This window comes from Anomaloglossus baeobatrachus, chromosome 6 (genome assembly GCF_048569485.1).
Source record: "Anomaloglossus baeobatrachus isolate aAnoBae1 chromosome 6, aAnoBae1.hap1, whole genome shotgun sequence".
Classification (NCBI taxonomy): Eukaryota; Metazoa; Chordata; class Amphibia; order Anura; family Aromobatidae; genus Anomaloglossus; species Anomaloglossus baeobatrachus.
The window spans coordinates 321,753,670-321,773,177 of NC_134358.1; the positions used below are offsets into that span (position 1 = coordinate 321,753,670).

The 19,508-nt window shown below is 43.2% G+C and overlaps 1 protein-coding gene across 1 annotated transcript in view; it reads left to right on the forward strand.

The window, feature by feature from the left end:
- Positions 1-991: 991 nt before the first annotated feature.
- FRRS1L (ferric chelate reductase 1 like) overlaps positions 992-19,508 on the forward strand; it is an 85,764-nt gene continuing 67,247 nt past the window's right edge. Inside the window, exons 1-2 of the mRNA XM_075316533.1 lie at positions 992-1,120; positions 16,053-16,249. Coding sequence (XP_075172648.1) covers positions 16,057-16,249 — 193 coding nt within the window. The 5' untranslated portion in view covers positions 992-1,120; positions 16,053-16,056. The remainder of the gene's footprint in view (positions 1,121-16,052; positions 16,250-19,508) is intronic.

Sequence of the window (19,508 nt, forward strand, 5' to 3'; positions counted from 1 at the left end):
TTGTACAATGTTGTGTGTATACACGTGTATTATACTTTACACACAATGTTGTGGATATGTATATTTTGTACAATGTTGTGTATACACGTGTATTATACTTTACACACAATGTTGTGGATATGTGTATTTTGTACAATGTTGTGTATACACGTGTATTATACTTTACACACAATGTTGTGGATATGTATATTTTGTACAATGTTGTGTATACACGTGTATTATACTTTACACACAATGTTGTGGATATGTGTATTTTGTACAATGTTGTGTATACACGTGTATTATACTTTACACACAATGTTGTGGATATGTGTATTTTGTACAATGTTGTGTATACACGTGTATTATACTTTACACACAATGTTGTGGATATGTATATTTTGTACAATGTTGTGTATACACGTGTATTATACTTTACACACAATGTTGTGGATATGTGTATTTTGTACAATGTTGTGTATACACGTGTATTATACTTTACACACAATGTTGTGGATATGTGTATTTTGTACAATGTTGTGTATACACGTGTATTATACTTTACACACAATGTTGTGGATATGTGTATTTTGTACAATGTTGTGTATACACGTGTATTATACTTTACACACAATGTTGTGGATATGTGTATTTTGTACAATGTTGTGTATACACGTGTATTATACTTTACACACAATGTTGTGGATATGTGTATTTTGTACAATGTTGTGTATACACGTGTATTATACTTTACACACAATGTTGTGGATATGTGTATTTTGTACAATGTTGTGTATACACGTGTATTATACTTTACACACAATGTTGTGGATATGTGTATTTTGTACAATGTTGTGTATACACGTGTATTATACTTTACACACAATGTTGTGGATATGTGTATTTTGTACAATGTTGTGTATACACGTGTATTGATACTGTACACACAATAATCCCATACCGCTCGTATCCATCGCTCTGGTACCGCACAGCTCTCCGTCCCTGCAGCCCGCGCGGTCACGTGACCGTGATGCAATCTCCGGGCCCTCCGAGCACAGCACTCCGGTACGGCAGCGGTGCCCATGTAGACGGCGCTGGATGCAGACACCGAGAGCGCAAGTGAGGCCATCTGCGGAGGAAGGTAGAGTCCTGCGGCCCGGGATGCCAGGAGCTGTTTCAGCACCAGCCATAGAGCTGCCGAGGAGAGGGATGATGGACGCTGCGTGCCATCTCTGCTATACGTGCTGTGCTGCATCCCTGGCTCCTCCATATTAGACATAATGCACTGAGGTTAGGCATATCTGCCTGCTGTGGAGAGTGCAGACCATTGTGGGGGCTTCTAGGATATGGGGGCCACTGTCACTGGCATGTTGGCGATGCCACTGGCTTCCTTCAGGTCATGTAGGTCCAGTTTAGAGCTGCTCCTATGTTTCCCATACAGCCTCGGCTATAATGGGTTCCCCATTGATCCCACCAGTCAGCTGAGAAAATGGTAATGGACTAGGTGTAAGGTTCCTATGGGGAGGTAATATAATGTCCGCTTATTTGTGTGGCTAAAATCTTATCCTTTCTGAAGTACTGAATATTCCCTAATACACTCCCACGACATGTCAGCAGCCCAGTGCTCCACCTTAGCCCTCTCCATGAGGCCCATGCACTGTACCCCACCAAGAGCCAGACCCTCCCCCGCTCACTGCCTTGTTAAAGGGAACCTGTCACCAGAATTTTTGCTATTAAACTAAAAGAATCCCCTTCTGCAGCTCCTGGGCTGCATTCTATGAAGGTTCATCTTGCTACTGGCCCCCCTTTCAGACCTAAATAACAACTTTATATAATATTACCTTTTGCTATGGTAATGAGGTTTGATGGCCCCAGGGGCGGGCTGTATTTCGTCAGTTATTCCCCCTCCTGCCGCTGTTCACCGTCCCCAAGTGTTCATTTACATAGATGGGGCCGCCGTCCTCATGGTCCACAGTGCTCCGGGAGTCTCACGCATGCGCAGTGGCACTATCGCAGGACTGAGCACTATTTTCAAATCGCGAGCGTCGGTGATGTTATTGCGCAGGCATGAGATTATGGGCGGCGCTGTGAATGTCATTACCAGCGTCATCCAAATACCCACCCATAATGTCGCGCCTGCGCAATAACGTCACCGGCGCTCGCATTTTGAAAACAGTGCTCAGTCCCGCGATAGTGCCACTGCGCATGCGCAACACTTCAGGAGCACTGAGGACCATGAGGGCGGCGGCCCCATCTATGTAAATGAACACTTGGGGACGGTGTACAGCGGCAGGAGGGGGGATAACAGACGAAATACAGCCCGCCCACCAGGCCAGCAAAACTCATTACCATAGCAAAAGATAATATTATATAAAGTTGTTATTTAGGTCTGAAAGGGGGGGCAGTAGCAAGATGAACCTTCATAGAATGCAGCCCATGAGCTGCAGAAGGGGATTCTTTTAGTTTAATAGCGAAAATTCTGGTGACAGGTTCCCTTTAACCTACAAGCTAGGAGAATATAGTGTCTGGACAGGCTTTGTTTCCGTTACTTTGGTGCTGGTCGGACATCTGGATGCCCAGAAATTCTGACAATAAAGGGGCTCATTTAGCGTTTTCAGGACTGTTGCAGGTCCCAGATATTGGACTTTACGACAATCGTACATACAGTGCTGGCCAATAGTATTGGCACCCCTGCAATTCTGTTAGATAATACTCAGTTTCTTCTTGAAAATGATTGCAATCACAAATTCTTTGGTATTATTATCTTCATTTGTCTTCAATGAAAAAAAACAAAACAAAATTGTCATAAAGCCAAATTGCATAGAATTCCACACCAAACATAAAAACGGGGTTGGACAAAAGTATTGGCACTGTTTGAAAAATCATGTGATGCTTCTCTAATTTGTGTAATTAACAGCCCCTGTAACTTACCTGTGGCACCTTTTGCCAAAGAAGAATGGTCTAAAATTCCAGAAGAGCATTGTAAGAAACTCATTGATGGTTACCGGAAGCGGTTGTTCGATTATTTTGGCTAAAAGTTGTGCAACCAAGTATTAGGCTAAGGGGTACTTTGCACGTTGCGACATCGCAGGTGCAATGTCGGTGGGGTCATGTCGAAAGTGACGCACTTCCGTGCGTCACTCCCGACATCGTAGTGTGTAAATCTTAGATGATACGATTAACGAGCGCAAAAGCGTCGTAATCGTATCATCGGTGCAGGGTCGGGGAAAACCATAATTAAGCTGCAGCGATGGTAAGATGTTGTTCCTCGCTCCTGCGGCAGCACACATCGCTGTGTGTAAAGCCGCAGGAGCGAGGAACATCACCTTACCTGCCGCCGGCAGCTCACGCCGACTATGCGGAAGGAAGGAGGTGGGCGGGATGTTTACTTCCCGCTCAGCTCCAACCCTCCGCTTCTATTGGTCGCCTGCCGTGTGACGTCACTGTGACGCTGCACGACCCGCCCCCTTAATAAGGAGGCGGATCGCCGGCCAGAGCGACGTCGCAGGGGAGTTGAGGGCGTGTGAAGCTGCCGTAGCGATAATGTTCGCTACGGCAGCTATCACTAGATATCGCACCTGCGACGGGGGCAGGTACTATCGCGCTCGGCGTCGCAAGCATCGGCTTGCGATGTCGCAGCATGCAAAGCCCGCCTAAGGGTGCCAATACTTTTGTCTGGCCCAATTTTGGAGTTTTGTGTGAAATGATCAATGATTTGATTTTTGTTTCATTCTCTTTTGTGTTTTTTCATTGAAAGCAAAATAAATGAAGATAATAATACCAAAGAATTTGTGATTGCAATCATTTTCAAGAAGAAACTGAGTATTATCTGACACAATTGCAGGGGTGCCAATACTTTTGGCCAGCACTGTAAATGTACATATATTTGTACATGAATAAATAAATATAAAGTGATTACTTTTATGGTGGAATTAACCTTTTAAAGTGGCGATATTTATAAGATGTCTGTTAAACCTTTGCAAAATCAACTGATGTCACTCCAGATTCGAAACCTAAGTTTGCCTGCCCTAGAACATGCACGTTCAGTATGGAGAGAGGAAGAAGAGGCTGCCATATACAGTAGACATGCTGTAGTCCAAAGCCTTCCTTCCTCTAATCAGTGTCAGTGGCCATTTCTTCTGAGAATACGTCTCCAAAGGGTATTTATTTATTTATTTAATTATTAAAAATGGTATTTAAAAGAGCCTCACTAGGTATTTGTATATGTAGTTATCTGGATTATGGTACTATATCTATGTAATAAGCGTGGTTTTGCTCCCATATCTATATGTTCATCTCAGGTATGTTACGATACACAGTACAGACCAAAAATTTGGACACACCTTCTCATTCAAAGAGTTTTCTTTATTTCCATGACTCTGAAAATTGTAGATTCACATTGAAGGCATCAAAACTATGAACTAACACATGTGGAATGAAATACTTAACAAAAAAGTGTGAAACAACTAAAATTATGTCTTATATTCTAGGTTCTTCAAAGTAGCCACATTTTGCTTTGATTACTGCTTTGCAAACTCTTGGCATTCTCTTGATGAGCTTCAAGAGGTAGTCACCGGAAATGGTCTTCCAACAGTCTTGAAGGAGTTCCCAGAGATGTTTAGCACTTGTTGGCCCTTTTGCCTTCACTCTGCGGTCCAGCTCACCCCAAGCCATCTTGATTGGGTTCAGGTCTGGTGACTGTGGATGCCAGGTCATCTGGCGTAGCACCCCATCACTCTCCTTCGTAGTCAAATAGCTCTTACACAGCCTGGAGGTGTGTTTGGGGTAATTGTCCTGTTGAAAAATAAATGATGGTCCAACTAAACGCAAACCGGATGGAATAGCATGCCGCTGCAAGATGCTGTGGTAGCCATGCTGGTTCAGTAGGCCTTCAATTTTGAATAAATCCCCAACAGTGTCACCAGCAAAGCACCCCCACACCATCACACCTCCTCCATGCTTCACGGTGGGAACCAGGCATGTAGAGTCCATCCATTCACCTTTTCTGCGCCGCACAAAGACACGGTGGTTGGATCCAAAGATCTCAAATTTGGACTCATCAGACCAAAGCACAGATTTCTACTGGTCTAATGTCCATTCCTTGTGTTCTTTAGCCCAAACAAGTCTCTTCTGCTTGTTGTCTGTCCTTAGCAGTGATGTCCTAGCAGCTATTTTACCATGAAGGCCTGCTGCACAAAGTCTTCTCTTAATAGTTGTTTTAGAGATGTGTCTGCTGCTAGAACTCTGTGTGGCATTGACCTGGTCTTAAATCTGAGCTACTGTTAACCTGCAATTTCTGAGGCTGGTGACTCGGATAAACTTATCCTACACAGCAGAGGTGACTCTTGGGCTTCATATCCTGGGGCGGTCCTCATATGAGCCAGTTTCTTCGTAGCGTTTGATGGTTTTTGCCACTGCACTTGGGGACACTTTCAAAGTTTTCCCAATTTTTCGGACTGACTGACCTTCATTTCTTAAAGTAATGATGGCCACTCGTTTTTCTTTACTTTGCTTTTTTCTTGCCATAATACAAATTCTAACAGGCTATTCAGTAGGACTATCAGCTGTGTATCCACCAGACTTCTGCACAACACAACTGATGGTCCCAACCCTATTTATAAGGCAATAAATCCCACTTATTAAACCTGACAGGGCACACCTGTGAAGTGAAAACCATTTCCGGTGACTACCTCTTGCAGCTCATCAAGAGAATGCCAAGAGTGTGCAAAGCAGTAATCAAAGCAAAAGGTGGCTACTTTGAAGAACCTAGAATATAAGACATATGTTCAGTTGTTTCACACTTTTTTGTTAAGTATTTCATTCCACATGTGTTAATTCATAGTTTTGATGCCTTCAATGTGAATCTACAATTTTCAGAGTCATGAAAATAAAGAAAACTCTTTGAATGAGAGAGTGTGTGAAAACATTTGGTCTGTACTGTGTTGTGAATATTAGTTATGTCTTGGTTGCTAGGAGGCTCCCTCTGGTGGCCAGGAAGGGTTTGGACAGAGACCAGGTGGGTTGTGCAGTGGGTGTTTCCTTTCCTAATTCTCTGCTTATTTAAGTCCTGGTCTGATTGCAGGCTGTTGCCGGATGTCAGTTGTTCTTTGTATTTTCAGCCTGCTTAATCCTGCTCTACACCACATCTTCCCCAGATAAGTGCTTGCTCTTTATTTATTGTCTGGTTCTTTTGTTTATCTGGGTTTGTCATTTGTTGTGGTTGGTTTCAGTTTATTTCCTTCCAGGGATTTTCCCCTTCAGTGGATTGTTGAGGAACTCCCTGCAGTTCTGTGTGGAGTATAGCTCTTTTGGGTCCATGTGTTTATGGCTTGTTGAATTTGTTATAATTCTTGTTTTCTGTTCATTGGTATGACAAGGGCACCTGGTATAGGACGGAGTTCAGATCGAGCGATCTGAGGGCCTTTTTGTACTATCAGGAAGTTGGTATTTTGTAGGGTTTTTCTCTGGCTACCATCAGTCCCTTTCCTGTCCTTTCCTATTTTAGTCAGCGGGGGCCTCACCTTTTGCTAATCCTGTCATTTACCTGTGTATTGTGTTTTTCCTATATCACCGCAGTCTTTGAATGTGGGGGGCTTGCTATTCTTGTCTATTTTCTGAGGCAGAGAGTTATTCATCTTTCCTACCTTTAGGATAGTTATTTCTCCGGCTGGGTTCGCGGTGCACAGGATGTTAGTTCACCCCTCGGCTACTTCTAGTTGTGTTGGTTAGTAAGGGGATGGCGGCCAGATTAGTTGCCAAGGCTCTTGTCACCTTTTTGCCAATGATGTGTGGTGATCTTCCATGGTTCCGGATCATAACAGTACTGTATAAATGCATGTCTATGCAGTAAGCTTTGCTCTGATCCTGTATCTATTTAGGATTCTTGGTTCTGTTGCTGTATCTATGTAGTCGACTTTGTAAGCAAGATTCTGAGCAAGGTTCTGTTCCTGTATTAATATAATAAACTTGGTTCTGTATCCTTATATATGTAGTAACCTCAGTTCTGTTCCTGTATCTTTGTAGTTAGCTCAGTTCTATTCCTGTATCTAGGTAATAAGCTCAATTTTGTTCCCGTATCTATGTAGTAAGCTTGGTTTTATTCCCGTATCTATGTAGTAAGCTCAATTCTTTTCCTGTAACTATGTAATAAGCTTTGTTCTGCTCCCTTATCTATGCAGGAGGCTTGGTTCTGTTGCTGTATCTATGTAGTCAACTTGGTAAGCAAGATTCTGTTCCTGTACTGATATAATAGGCTTGGTTCTGTTCCCTTATCTCTGTAGTAAGCTCAGTTTTGTTCCCATATCTATGTAGTAAGCTCGGGTCTGTTCCCATATCTCTGTAGTGAGCTTGGGTCTGCTCCCATATCTCTGTACTAAGCTTGATTCTGCTCCCATATTTATGTAGTAAGCTCCATTGTGCTCCCTTATCTGCGGTAAGCTCAGTTCTTTTCCCGTATTTATGTAGTAAGCTTGGTCCTATTCCCTTATCTCTGTAGTAAGCTTGATTCTGTTCCTGTATATATGTAGTAAACTTGGTTCTGCTCCCATTTCTCTGTTGTAAGCTCAGTTCTGCTCCCATTTCACTGTAGTAAGCTTGGTTCTGCTCTCATATCTCTGTAGTAAGCTTGGTTCTGTTACCGTATCTCTATAGTCACCATTCTTCTATTGCAATATCTATGTTCGCAGCAAACTGGGTCTGTTTCCATATCTATGCACCAGCCTGTTTTTAAATCATGTTACCTCTGCTACTTTAATGCAATGACCAGGGATAAACAGGCCAAAAGTGAACCGCCACAAATCAAGGGCCACTGCCTTGTGATTGCCCCCAGGCTGAAATGTGCCAGCCAGCCTCTGCATACCACAATGTGTACAGTATAGCTCTGATGAGAGTCAGATTGGAAACTATTTTCACCATCAAAAAATATTTTCATCTTCAAAAATTATTTTCAGATGCTGTTAGGATGCGGCTGTTTATATACTGTCTGCGCTCCTCACATCACTGCTACATATAAGTTTTGCATAGAGATGATGACACGCCAACCTCTTTCTCTTCTGATAAACGCAATTTGAAACAATGAGATAAGTAGAAGTGAATGTGCTTGGCAAGTGCATCTCTGTAAATATTATATATGAAATGGTGATGTCATGGGCGTAGAGAGAGTAAAAACAGCTGAATCCTAATCGTTCATTACGCAATGTTAAGAGTGAAATTCTACAAATGTTCTAGACACCTCTTTAAAGTTAACTTGTCACATTGAGAAACACTATTTATCTGCAGACGTGGGGGTCAATCCGCAGTAAATAGCACTTGAAGAAATGAGTTGGCCACAAAGAGAAGATTCCATTTTATGCTCCCTGCCTTCACTCGCGCTCCAGTCATAGTGGCAGTTTAGGAGCTGTTCCAGTCAACACTCACTACAAAGTGAGTGCGCTGTAATAACTTCCCAGCACCTTGATTGTGACGTCTTCCTGAGAGCTCCAACCTTTAGCTAGGCTTTATAAGGCGACCATTATGGCAGCGACACAGGGCAACCCATCAGCAATCTGAAACTGTGTCACAGGGGGGCTGATTAGAGCATGCATCCGGTGTCACACTAATTGTCGCGGTCAAGACTGACAATGGCTTTTAAAAACATAAAGTGGATATTCTGGACTTTGTTAAATAAAAGAAAACAAATTGTACCTAAGGACTAACAGGCAGGTAGTTGCTACCTACCTGCCTGTTGTGCCCAGCGCCATTCTTTGCTGGCACAGACTGCTCCTGCCTGCAATTCAGCAGCTTCCCTGATGTCACGTCAAGAGGGTAGCTTTCTTGTCATGCTGATTGACAGCCGGCTTCCCCAGTTAGGCAGTGGAGAGCCGGCTGTCAATGAGCATGAAGTTGGCAATCCTGCCCCGTGTTCAGAGCAGAAAAAGAAGAAAACAAGCCAGCACTCTGTTGATGTGATGTCAGCAGAAGCCGCTGAAATGCATGCAGGAGCAGTCTTTGACCAATGTGTGCTGGTGAAGAATGGCGCCCGGCACAACGGGCAGGTAGATAGCAGCTACCTGCCTGTTAGTGCTTAGACACAATTTGTTTTCTTTTTATTTAACAAAGTCCTGGATATCTGCTTTAAAACAGCTGCAATTGAGGTGAGGTAGGATCGCTGCTGATACAGGTAAATGTCAGCTATGTATAATAGCCAACACTTGCTCAGTACAGAGCGGGCTCAGCTCCTGAACCCGCTACACACAAGTGCACCCTTAGGCCTCCTTCACAGGTCCATAAAAAACACACACACCTGGGGCAGAGTCCGTTTTGACCATCTGTTTTCATTTTTTATCACCTAATTGTGTGTACATTTTTAAAAACGTGTGTCATCCGTATTTTTTCCGTTATAGATATAGAAAATTAAATTACAAGCCTCTCCTATATTTTCAATGTTAAATACGTACAGCACATGGAAGGCACATGGACTGTTCACTGATCCTGTGCGTGTTGTATGTGTTTTTCATTGATCTATAGACTTCTATTAATCCTTGTCATCTGTGCGACTGGAAAAAAAATGGTCATGTCTCTATGTAGATCACATAGCCACACGGTCTGTGTAAACACACGGACATGCAAGCAGCACCATAGGTTATAATGGGTATGTGTGGTAACCATGAAAAAAAACATATGCAACACGTACCAGAAACAAGGACATGTGAAGGAGGCCTTATGGTGACATAGCTACGTCACAGGAAGAGGATAATGTCACTTGTCTTTTTCTAAATATGAAAGAACAAATGAAATTCCATAACACTCCTTAAAATAACGTGTGATGTTTACGAGTCTGCAGCATGTGAATTTATACTTGCGGAGATGCTAGTGTTCTGAGTGGGAGAAAACAGCAAACATCCGCTGTGTCAGTGACCCTGATCATGAGCTCGGACCGCTACGTCTTCTGCACAGGAAACTAGCATCTCCGCCAGAGAAAACACGCAACGTGCAGAACATGAGGAAGGCTGATGGTGGGCACGGACCCTTATAGCGTTAGTAAATGTGCCCTAAATGTACAAATGTTTTACACATACACAACAATATACTAATACTCAGAGTTTTAAAGATGAGGGCAAGATGTGACACCATATCAGATATAAATCAAGACTACTCCCTACCGAAAATTTGCATACCAAGAGAACAAGGGGACAATGTAGTCATGGTCCAATATAGGACCCAATCATCAAAGATGAATCAAAACAACTTCTTGCAAAAATATAAAAGTGTTTATTACAAGAATCATTTAGCAAGAAGAGACAAGTGACAAACAAATAAAGACAATACATAACAATTAGTCAGGTACTCAAGGAAGGATCACTGATGATAAACCACATAGGTCCACTGTCCACACAGGGGATAGTAATTAATAGCAATAGCGAAGAATTTTGTGACAAAAATAACCCCAGTATTAATAAATAGAATCTTTGAAGTATGCTCACTCATGACATACCTGTATACCATTAACATAATGTATTGATAAATAAGTATTGGCAATATAAAAATTCCCATCTGACAATGGCTACAGACATGTGCAGAAACAGTAATATACCTGGGGATGAGTCATGGGCGAAAGTAACAACTCAATGTATGAGTATACAAATGATGCCAGGGCACCAACATGTTAATATACATAACCCATGAGCCAAACTATAACAATCACGTACTCACCCATGGTGGCTTGTGGAGCCCGAAAAAAACGTGCCCCGACACGCACGTTTCGATTACTTCTTCGGGGGGCCGCAGTGTTATGTGTATCAGGCGAACCGCATTTAAATAACCTGCTTCCCAGACCGCCGTATCAGCCATTGGTCGCAGGCGGGGCGGGACTCCAGCAGCGGTCCGCATCATCAGGCACTCTCGGAAGTGACGCGAGCATTTCCTGTATCGTCACACAGGATGCGCACCTCACCCCGTATGGAGGCCGGACGATGCAGACATGAATGGAGTGCCACCGCGCATGCGCACCGCTGCGGCAGCCATTTTAGAGAAGGGCAAATAGGAGGGCAAGGAGATGGATAATGAACAAAGGTAGGAAAAAGGGGGCATTACCAAAACAGATAAAGAAGATTATGTGGTGGAGATCACAGACCACAAATACACAGACACCCACCGCGTCCAACATCCTCCAACATCCATAAAAACCGCAGTGGGCGTCCACACACACACACAGAGGCTCCCACATGTGATACTCATATCTTTAACAGGAAAAAAAAAAAAAACCCTCAAGATCTCTACAACCCAAATCACAAATTTAGATGAATAAATATGACTTTATTTCATGTTCTCTTCCTCTGTAAATCAGAAGGCAGAATGTTCAGCCGATTTCTATCAAAGATCTTCATAGACAAATATGATGAATATATCTGGGTATCTAACGTCACCAAATCGGACAGATCCCCATCTGATGTTAATACGATAGCGGGAAACTTAAAACACGCGGTAATAAGCCTGCAAAAAGAATAACCTACAGAGACACAAAAAAGAAAAGGAAACACAATCACACTGACATTAATAAAATATCTTTAAAACGGACAACGAGGCAACAATTTTAAGTCCGGTAAATATACGACTCAACCTCAGACTAGGTATGGGGGAATCATAGGAAGGGAGAGAAAGATAATTTCTCATTGAGCCCGCAGGGTGAAATTGTACCCAGCGTAACTATCCATCTGCACTCGAGGCGCGCCAGTGCCTGTTTGTAATTCCCACTCTCGAGCCCAGATGAAGTTTGTCAATAGCCCGCACCTTAAAAGATGCAGGATTACAATTATGGTGTATCTTATAGTGTCGGGGTATGGTTTTGAGGGAGTCAAGGTCCTCCACATCTCTTGCTGCTAAAATGTCTCTGACATGCTCGCACGTGCGAACACGCAATTGTCTAGTTGTCAGACCGACATAAAACAAATTGCACCCACACTTTGCCAGATAGATCACATGATCTGTACTGCAGGAGATATAATGTCTGATAGTGAACTCCCTCTTGCCATCCGCCGACACGAAGGAAAAGGCCCTTTCAATGTTTTTACAGGATAAACACGAACCGCATGGGAAGCAACCCCATTTTGGTTTCCCAGTCTTGAAAGGAAAAGTATCTCTATGTACGTAATGACTACGCACAGGGATAGCTCTCAAGTTCCTTCCTCGGCCTTTTGGCGAATGAGCCGCTGGGAGGTCTCTATGCAGGACTTGATCCTCAAACTCCTGGAGTTCATCCTGACACGGAATTTTTTTCTTTTCAAGGATCGGTTCTTCCTCCAGAGACGCGGTACTGCAATGGGCGCGGCGTGCGTGCCGTCGTACGCAAATCTCTTTCTCGGCTACTGGGAGAGGGAGATTTTCGGCGACGATGCCTGCGCCGCTTCCCATTTGCAGTACTGGCTACGTTATATTGATGACGTGCTTATGATCTGGGGAGGAACCGATCTTGAACTACAATCCTTTTTTTCTGTTTTGAATTCGAATAACCGTAACATCAGGATGACCTTCAGGAGTGATACAGAGACCATGGATTTTCTTGATATCAAGATTATTGTTCAATCAGACAGGTCTGTTCACACTGATGTCTTCAGGAAGGAGACGTCGGTGAACAGCCTGTTACATGCAACATCCTCTCATCCACCTTCAACCATCAGGGCTGTCCCTGTGGGACAATTTTTGAGGATTAAGAGAATATGTTCTTCTGAACAATTTTTTGATACACAGGCCAGAGACCTTTCCCAGCGGTTTAAGAACAGAGGGTACAGTACGCGTAACATTAAAAAGAGCTGTTCTAGAGCCAGAGCCACTTCCAGAAACCAATTACTGTCTATACCTAGTAAAAAGGAGGATAAGACCACGATTATAAGATTCAGATCCACCTATAACAACCAATTGGGGGAGATCAGATGCATCCTGGATAAACACTGGTCTATATTGAAGACCGAACCCACTTTGGGGAAAGCCCTTTCGATCGGCTCTTGATGACGGCAAGGAGAGGAAGGAACTTGAGAGATATCCTTGTGCGTAGTCATTACGTATATAGAGATACTCTTCCTTTCAAAACTGGGAAACCAAAATGGGGTTGCTTCCCATGCGGTTCGTGTTTATCCTGTAAAAACATTGAAAGGGCCTTTTCCTTCGTGTCGGTGGATGGCAAGAGGGAGTTCACTATCAGACATTATATCTCCTGCAGTACAGATCATGTGATCTATCTGGCAAAGTGTGGGTGCAATTTGTTTTATGTCGGTCTGACAACTAGACAATTGCGTGTTCGCACGCGCAAGCATGTCAGAGACATTTTAGCAGCGAGAGATGTAGAGGACCTTGACTCTCTCAAAACCATACCCCGACACTATAAGATGCACCATAATTGTAATCCTGCATCTTTTAAGGTGCGGGCTATTGACAAACTTCATCTGGGCTTGAGGGGTGGGAATTACCAACAGGCACTGGCGCGCCTCGAGTGCAGATGGATAGTTACGCTGGGTACAATGTCACCCTGTGGGCTCAATGAGAAATTATCTTTCTCTCCCTTCCTATGATTCCCCCATACCTAGTCTGAGGTTGAGTCGTATATTTACCGGACTTAAAATTGTTGCCTCGTTGTCCGTTTTAAAGATATTTTATTAATGTCAGTGTGTTTGTGTTTCCTTTTCTTTTTTGTGTCTCTGTAGGTTATTCTTTTTGCAGGCTTATTACCGCGTGTTTTAAGTTTCCCGCTATCGTATTAACATCAGATGGGGATCTGTCCGATTTGGTGACCCAGATATAGTCATCATATTTGTCTATGAAGATCTTTGATAGAAATCGGCTGAACATTCTGCCTTCTGATTTACAGAGGAAGAGGAGAACATGAAATAAAGTCATATTTATTCATCTAAATTTGTGATTTGGGTTGTAGAGATCTTGAGGGTTTTTTTTTTACTGTTAAAGATATGAGTATCACATGTGGGAGCCTCTGTGTGTGTGTGTGTGTGTGTGTGTGTGTGTGTGTGTGTGTGTGTGTGTGTGTGTGTGTGTGTGGACGCCCACTGCGGTTTTTATGGATGTTGGAGGATGTTGGACGCGGTGGGCGTCTGTGTATTTGTGGTCTGTGATCTCCCCCACATGATCTTCTTTATCTGTTTTGGTAATGCCCCCTTTTTCCTACCTTTGTTCATTATCCATCTCCTTGCCCTCCTATTTGCCCTTCTCTAAAATGGCCGCCGCAGCGGTGCGCATGCGCGGTGGCACTCCATTCATGTCTGCATCGTCCGGCCTCCATACGGGGTGACGTGCGCATCCTGTGTGACGATACAGGAAATGCTCGCGTCACTTTCGGAGTGCCTGATGATGCGGACCGCTGCTGGAGTTCCGCCCCGCCTGCGACCAATGCCTGATACGGCGGTCTGGGAAGCAGGTTATTTAAACGCGGTTCGCCTGATACACATAACACTGCGGCCCCCCGAAGAAGTAATCGAAACGTGCGCGTCGGGGCACGTTTTTCTCGGGCTCCACAAGCCACCATGGGTGAGTTCGTGATTGTTATAGTTTGGCTCATGGGTTATGTATATTAATATGTTGGTGCCCTGGCATCATTTGTATACTCATACATTGAGTTGTTACTTTCGCCCATGACTCATCCCCAGGTATATTACTGTTTCTGCACATGTCTGTAGCCATTGTCAGATGGAAATTTTTATATTGCCAATACTTATTTATCAATACATTATGTTAATGGTATACAGGTATGTCATGAGTGAGCATACTTCAGAGATTCTATTGATTTATACTGGGGTTATTTTTGTCACAAAATTCTTCGCTATTGCTATTAATTACTATCCCCTGTGTGGACAGTGGACCTATGTGGTTTATCATCAATGATCCTTCCTTGAGTACCTGACTAATTGTTATGTATTGTCTTTATTTGTTTGTCACTTGTCTCTTCTTGCTAAATGATTCTTGTAACTTTAATATTTTTGCAAGAAGTTGTTTTGATTCATCTTTGATGATTGGGTCCTATATTGGACCATGACTACATTGCCCCCTTGTTCTCTTGGTATGCTAATACTCAGAGTTTTCAGACTTGTACACACAGCATACAGACGTGTACACACACAGTATACAGAAATGCACGCACAGTATACAGACATGCATGCACACAACATACAGACATGCACATATAGAGTACAGATGTGCACACAGTGTACACACACTGTATACAGATGTGCACGCACACAGCATACAGACGTGTACACACATAGTGTACAGATGTGCACACAGTGTACAGACATGCATATACAGTATACAGACATACACGCACAAAGTGAACAGATATGCACACAGCGTGCACAGCTGCACAAGGAACAGACATGAACACAGCGTACAGATGTGCACACAGCATACAGACGTGCACACAACATATAAATGTGCACACAACGTACAGATGTGGGTGCATACAGATATATTCACATAGAAGCATATACATATTTGAAGACACAAATGTCACAAACATATAAATATATACATATATAAATGTGTTTTTACTTTTGATGATTGGGGACACTTCTTCTCTTGTTTCCCGTGTGGCCCACATACTTATTTGATGCTCCTCTCTGCCATGAAGGAGGCAGTGCTTGCTGTGTGATGTCAGTATAACACACATGGCCGCGCACAGAAAACTGCTGTACTGTGATGTGGCCAGGACTACACGCGACCGTACATGCATTACTGTGATGTGGCCATGTCTGTTGTACTGTGATGTGGCCAGGATTATGCGCAGCTGAACCTGCTGTACTGAGATTTGGCCATGTCTGCTGTACTGTGATGTGACTGGGACTGCTCCTGGCTGTAAATGTGTCAGTGTGCCGGCCCAGCCACATCACAGTACAGCAGACACGGCCGCGCACAGTCCCAGCCACATCATAGCTGTTTGTGACCAAATATGTTTTATACTAATGTCATGCAGCAGGCGGCACTGTACATCTCCTGGGAGAAGTGACCTTGGGGGCATTTGCACCCTTGCACTTGTGCCAGCCTTCCCCTGGTGGTATGTTTCTTCCACCATTGATCTTATTTCTATTTTTCTCTTACAGTGCCATGCTTCGGCAGTGTCTATGTTTGGGGACCTGGTTCTTCTTTTTATCATCCTCTGGGGCCAGCCCTGCAGATGACAGCGCTGCAAGGGGAAGTCGAGCAGACCAGGGAGACACAGCTTTGGATGAGAAACATCAAGACACTTATGGCACCTTTGCGTCTGAGTTCTATGACTTGAGATATCTATCTGAGGAAGGTCAGAAAACATCATCTGTGACAATTTGGTATTGAAGATGTGATGCTTGTACCCGGTTTTCCCAAAAATAATCATGATACACCCACAAATTTAAATGTATTTTAGAGTGATTTTATGTGATATACCAAAACTAAGTATTTATGAAGTGTAAAGGAAATGATAAATGCTTTTCTAAATATTTGACCAATATAAATCGGAAAATTGTTAAGTGTATATTTGTATTTAGCCGACTGAGTCAGTTGGAGATGGTGTTTTCAGGGTGATGTGCAGTGTTAGTTTTCCATCCCACATAGCATTTTTCACTTAACCCAAAAAAAATCTACTTTGGTCTCATATGACCAGAGCACCATCTTCCACGTTAGCTGTGTCCCCCACATGGCTTTTGGCAAACTGCAAGTAGGACTTCTTATGACTTCTTTTAAAAAATAGCTTTCTTCTTGCCACTCTTTCATAAAGATGAGATTTATGGTGTATATGACAAATAGTTGTGCTATGGACAGATTCTCTCACCTGAGCTGTGGATATCTTCAGCGCCTACAGAGTGACCATGGGCCTCTTAGCTGCCTCTGTAATTTGTGCTTTCCTTACTTGTGATGTCAGTGTAGGTGTACGATCATGTCTTGGTAGGTTTTCCTAACCTATATACCTGACTGACATGTCTGGTGTGTTCTTTGGTATTCTTGATGCTGTTTGATCCCTAATGTTATCAAATAAAATGATAAGGCTTTCACCAAACTATAGTTATAATGAGAATACATTACACACACATGGACTCAATTTACTAATTAGGTGAATTCTGTTGACAATTGTTCACTCAGGATTTTATTTAGGGGTGCTTCACACACAGCGAGCTCACTGCCGAGATCGCTGCTGAGTCACGGTTTTTGTGACGCAGCAGTGACCTCATTAGCGATCTCGCTGTGTGTGACAATGAGCAGCGATCTGGCCCCTGCTGCGAGATCGCTGCTCGTTACACACAGCCCTGGTTCGTTTTCTTCAAAGCCGCTCTCCTGCTGTGACACACAGATCGCTGTGTGTGACAGCAAGAGAGCGACAAATGAAGCGAGCAGGGAGCAGGAGCCAGCGTCTGACAGCTGAGGTAAGCTGTAACCAAGATAAACATCGGGTAACCAAGGTGGTTACCCGATATTTACCTTAGTTACCAGCCTCTGCAGCTCTCACGCTGCCTGTGCTGCCGGCTCCGGCTCTCTGCACATGTAGCTGCTGTACACATCGGGTTAATTAACCCGATGTGTACAGCAGCTAGGAGAGCAAGGAGCCAGCGCTAAGCAGTGTGCGCGGCTCCCTGCTCTCTGCACATGTAGCTGCATTACACATCGGGTTAATTAACCCGATGTGTACTGTAGCTAGGAGAGCAAGGAGCCAGCGCTCAGTGTGCGCGGCTCCCTGCTCCCTGCTCACACTGGTAACTAATGTAAACATCGGGTAACCATACCCGATGTTTACCTTAGTTACCAGTCTCCGCAGCTTCCAGACGGCGGCTCCGTGCAAGCGCAGCGTCGCTTGCACGTCGCTGCTGGCTGGGGGCTGTTCACTGGTCGCTGGTGAGATCTGCCTGTTTGACAGCTCACCAGCGACCATGTAGCGATGCAGCAGCGATCCTGACCAGGTCAGATCGCTGGTCGGATCGCTGCTGCATCGCTAAGTGTGAAGGTACCCTTAGAGGTATCAGACTACAGGGGGCTGAATACAAATGCGTATCACAGTTTTCAGATTTATATTTTTAAAATATTTAGAAAACCATGTATCATTTCCTTTACAATTCACAAATACCTGCTGCTTTGTGTTGGTATACCACATAAAATCTCAACAAAATGCATTTAAATTTATGGGTGTAGTATGAAAAATGTGAAGTATGAATACTTTGAGAAGGCATTGCATACAGTGGTTGAAATAAGTTTTGAACATGTCACCAATTTTCTAAGTAAATATATTTCTTAATGTGTTACTGACATGAATTTCTCACCAGATGTTAGTAACAGCATATCCACCCCACACAGGCGAAGAAATCAAACCATAGACGTCCATAAATTTAGTGATGAGTAATAAATAAGAAATGACACAGGGAAAAAGCATTGAACATGCTTACTGAAATTTCTTTAATACTTTGTACAAAATCTTTTTTAGTGCTGATAGCCTCAAGACACCTTCTGTATGGAGAAACTAGTTGCATGCATTGCTCAGGTGTGATTTTGGCCCATTCCACACAAACACTCTTCAAATCCTTAAGATTCTGTGGGATCCTTTTATGAACTCTGAGCTTTCGTTCCTTCCATAAATTCTCTGTTGGATTTAGGTCAGGTGATTGGCTGTGTCATTCAAGTAAGTTTGTTTTCTTTCTGTGAAACCAATTGAGAGTTTCCTTGACTAAGTTTTTGAGATCATTATTTTGCTGAAATGTCCATCCTCATTTCTTTTTCATGATCCTGGTAGATAGCAGCAGATTTTTTATAAAGAATGTCTTGGAACCTTTGTCTATTCATTCTCCTTTCAAAGTTATGAAGTTTGCCAGTGCTGTATGCTGTAAAACCACACCATAATGTTCCCACCTCCAAAATTCACTGTTGGTATGGAATTTTTAGGTGATCTGCAGTGCCTTTTGGCCTCCAAGCATAGTGTGTATTATGCTATCCAAAGAGTTAAGTTTTGCTCTCATCTGATAATACTATATTGTCCTAGTATTTCACAGGCTTGTCTAAATGTTGTTGAGCAAACTTTAAACATGCTTGAACATGCTTTTTGTTTTGCAGTGGTATTTATGATGATTCTAGCTTTTTCTGTAGCTCTCCACAGGTGGTCTTGGCTCTTGGAAAACTGTTCTCACAATTCTTTTCACTCCTCTGTCTGAGCTTTTGCAGGTAGCACCTGGTTTATGGTGAAATTATGTTTTTTCCACTTCTGGATTATGGCCACAACATGGATTACAAAAGCCAAACTTTTGCAGTAATAGCCAGGGTCGGTGTGTACGCTGGCTGATTAACCCTCTATATGCCACAATCGATAGTAATCTTTTAGAAGGTTGTGGGAGCAAAAAAATCATGGGGAGCCAATGATTGTCATTGCACCCGGAGGTCAAACAATGACCTCCTGGAGTGCCAGGTATGGTGGCTTGTTAAACCCAGCAATAGGCAGGGTGTAATAGGCATTCTGTCAGTGTAATCTGACAGGCCTCATGTATTGCAATACATGTCTATTGCAATGCATGAGACCTGTGATCAAAATAAATGAAAGCTAAAGT